General features: G+C 59.2%; 1 protein-coding gene across 1 annotated transcript in view; it reads right to left on the bottom strand.

Moving 5' to 3' along the window:
- CERS1 (ceramide synthase 1) overlaps positions 1-2,150 on the bottom strand; it is a 4,712-nt gene extending 2,562 nt beyond the window's left edge. Inside the window, exons 1-3 of the mRNA XM_009887855.1 lie at positions 1,990-2,150; positions 1,301-1,481; positions 794-955 (exon numbers count right to left, since the gene is read on the bottom strand). Coding sequence (XP_009886157.1) covers positions 794-955; positions 1,301-1,481; positions 1,990-2,104 — 458 coding nt within the window. The 5' untranslated portion in view covers positions 2,105-2,150. The remainder of the gene's footprint in view (positions 1-793; positions 956-1,300; positions 1,482-1,989) is intronic.
- Between the last annotated feature and the right edge of the window lie 447 nt (positions 2,151-2,597).

The raw sequence follows: 2,597 nt of genomic DNA, 5'->3' as shown, positions 1-2,597 counted from the left end.
GCGCGAGACCCAGCGCAGCTTCTCCCTGCCCTGGGCAGCCCTCACCACCTCTCCTCGCCGTCCCTGCTCCTGGCGTCTGCCTGGGGTGCGCAGCCTGGCTCTACACAGGACTGCGCCCCGACCCTCGGAAAGGGCAGAATACGATCCCCGTGGGCAGCAAAGGCGCAGAGAAAGGGCTTTCTCGGGGCAGACGGGCAGATCTACACTGCAGATTATCTCAACTGGATGGAGGGGAACATAGCTGGAAGGTTTTCTTAGTCCTGCACATCCCTAGTTGATCACTAAAAACCTCCGCTGCTGAGCAGCCGCGGAGAGGGAGGAAGGAAACAAAGGGACAAATGAGGAGCGACAACCTGCGAGTCACCCATCTCTATTCTTCATCTGTTTTTTTTCCTCTTGCCTTGCCCCCAGAGGAACAGCAAGGCTGGAATCTGGGACAGCCCTACAGACGTCCCCGTTCCTTCTTGCAAAAGCGTTTCTCGCTGCTAAGACCAAGCGAGTGGGAAAATGGAAACGGCTCCTCCTCCCCCGGGGTCATTTGTCATGCTACAAGCGAGATTTCACAGGCACTTCTGTGGTGACAGACGGCAAAGTGACTACAGAAGGATTCCAAGCCCAGCATGGGGTCAGGCTCTGCAGGAACCTCTTCCCAAACCCTTTTTTTTTTTTTGGAAAGGGCTCGTTCCCAGGCCCACAAACCCAGCCAGCCGGACCCCGCGGCAGCGGGAGGACCGCAAGAGCTGGCGAGGAGAGCTGGAAGGGGGATCGGGGCTGGGCAGGCGGACAAGCTCACCAGCTGACGCAGAAGGTGAGGCAGCCGATGTTGGAGATGATGTCGTTGAGGCGATGGTAGACTCCCCCCCGGTGCTTGAAGTAGACGTTGAGCTTGGTGAATTCCAGCTGCACGTCATTGACGTCGTGCAGGAAGAGCACGAGGATACCCACGTTGTGGTACCTGTGGGAAAGAGAGGAGCAGGGAGGGAGACGCGTGGGGTGGTGGGTCAATGGCAGCACCCACCACCCACAGTCCATCACGCCGGGAGCGGACAGACTCCCTGAATAATCCAGACAAGCAAACCTGGCACGGCACAGCCTGGCACTGCGCAACGGCCCAGGAGCGCTGGGATTGCTGCGACGGCATGGAGGTAGAGGAGAACCCACACCAACCCAGCAAGACTCCTCCTGCCCCACACCCATGAGATGCCCATGAGCACAGAAAGGACACAGCTTTTGCCGTGTGGCTGCCCATGGCTGGCCCGGGCACGCTGCAGAGGGGCCATGTCACAGCCAGGGACCTCACCTGAAAGCGTAGGAGAAGGCTATGAGGGTCAGCGTGACCACGTGGTGGAGAAGCATGACAACGGAGTCCTTGCGCCACGTGTCCATGTAGGCGGTGGCATAGATGGAGTGCCCGTAGAAGCTGCACTGCAACAGGTAGGCGATGGCGATGTCCGTGGGCACATCCATGCCCTTCTTCCAGTCTGGGGTGGGACAAAGACAGGCGGGTGAACCCGCAGCACAGAGCCCGGCACAGGAACGGTGGGGAGCCGGCAGGAGGCAGAGCCGCCCCAGGCAGCCCCAGCCCCTCGCAGCGCTCCGGTGCTCCCATCCAGGACCCCACAGATACGAAGGCTGGAAGACAACCCAGGTGTCCTGCCCCCCAGACTCTGTGTTAGACCATCTCCCTCTCCTACATCTCCTGGTGAAGCTTCGATTTACTTCTCTCCTGCTTTAACTCCTCAGTCCCTCCGCAGCCGGCACGTCCCAGCCCTGCTGTCTGCAATAGCCACTAGGTGACTCCCTCTGTAGCGAAATGAAGGCAGACAGCCCGTCGTGCCCTTTCTGTACCCACAGCATCATAGAAAAGGCAATTTAGGGGTTCAGACTTCTCTCTCGCTCACCCCAACTCCCCTTCCCTCGTCCAACCCAGACGCACCGCGAACCTGGACATCCTAACCCGTACCCGCTTCTCCCTGGTTCTTACTGTACCGTAAAAGACGGACGGTGGGTCATAGAAGAAGGGGTAGTCGGTGAAGAAGAGCAGGTAGATGCCATAGGACCAGGATAACGTGTAGAAAAGCAGCTTCCAGGCACTCTCAGGCATCTTGGCGGCATCTTTCGGCTGCAAGTTGCACCATTCCCCGAAGGGCTGCAAGGAGAAGGAGCGGTATGGTCACGCAGGGCAAACCGTCGGGCCCTGGGGAGCTCAGGGCAGAGCGCGCCGAATCTCCCAGAGACTCGAGCCCTGCATGCCGCGTGCACTACCGGACAGGGCAAAACTGGGGTCACGAACCCCATTTTTCCAGCCTCACGGAGCCCATTTTTCCAGCCTTCTTTACAGCACGGATGAGGAGGTCAAAGAGGCTCTGGAGAGAGGGCGAAGCAGGGAAAAGCAGGAGGCCAGAGATGCTTCTGCTCAGCCTTGGCCATGGTGGAAAGCTGCGAAAGCGGAGCCCCGCGGAGCCGGCAGAAGCCGACGGCACGTGTCCCACAGCCTGGGCACCGCTCCATCGCCCTCGCTCCAGGAGCGGGGCCGACCGCAGCCGGCTTTTGCAGAACAGAGTCAATAACTAATAAAATTAAAAAAAAAAAAATAA

The sequence above is a fragment of the Charadrius vociferus genome, unplaced genomic scaffold (assembly GCF_000708025.1).
Source record: "Charadrius vociferus isolate BGI_N301 unplaced genomic scaffold, ASM70802v2 scaffold1506, whole genome shotgun sequence".
Classification (NCBI taxonomy): domain Eukaryota; kingdom Metazoa; phylum Chordata; class Aves; order Charadriiformes; family Charadriidae; genus Charadrius; species Charadrius vociferus.
This window is presented reverse-complemented; position numbering and strand designations above follow the sequence as displayed.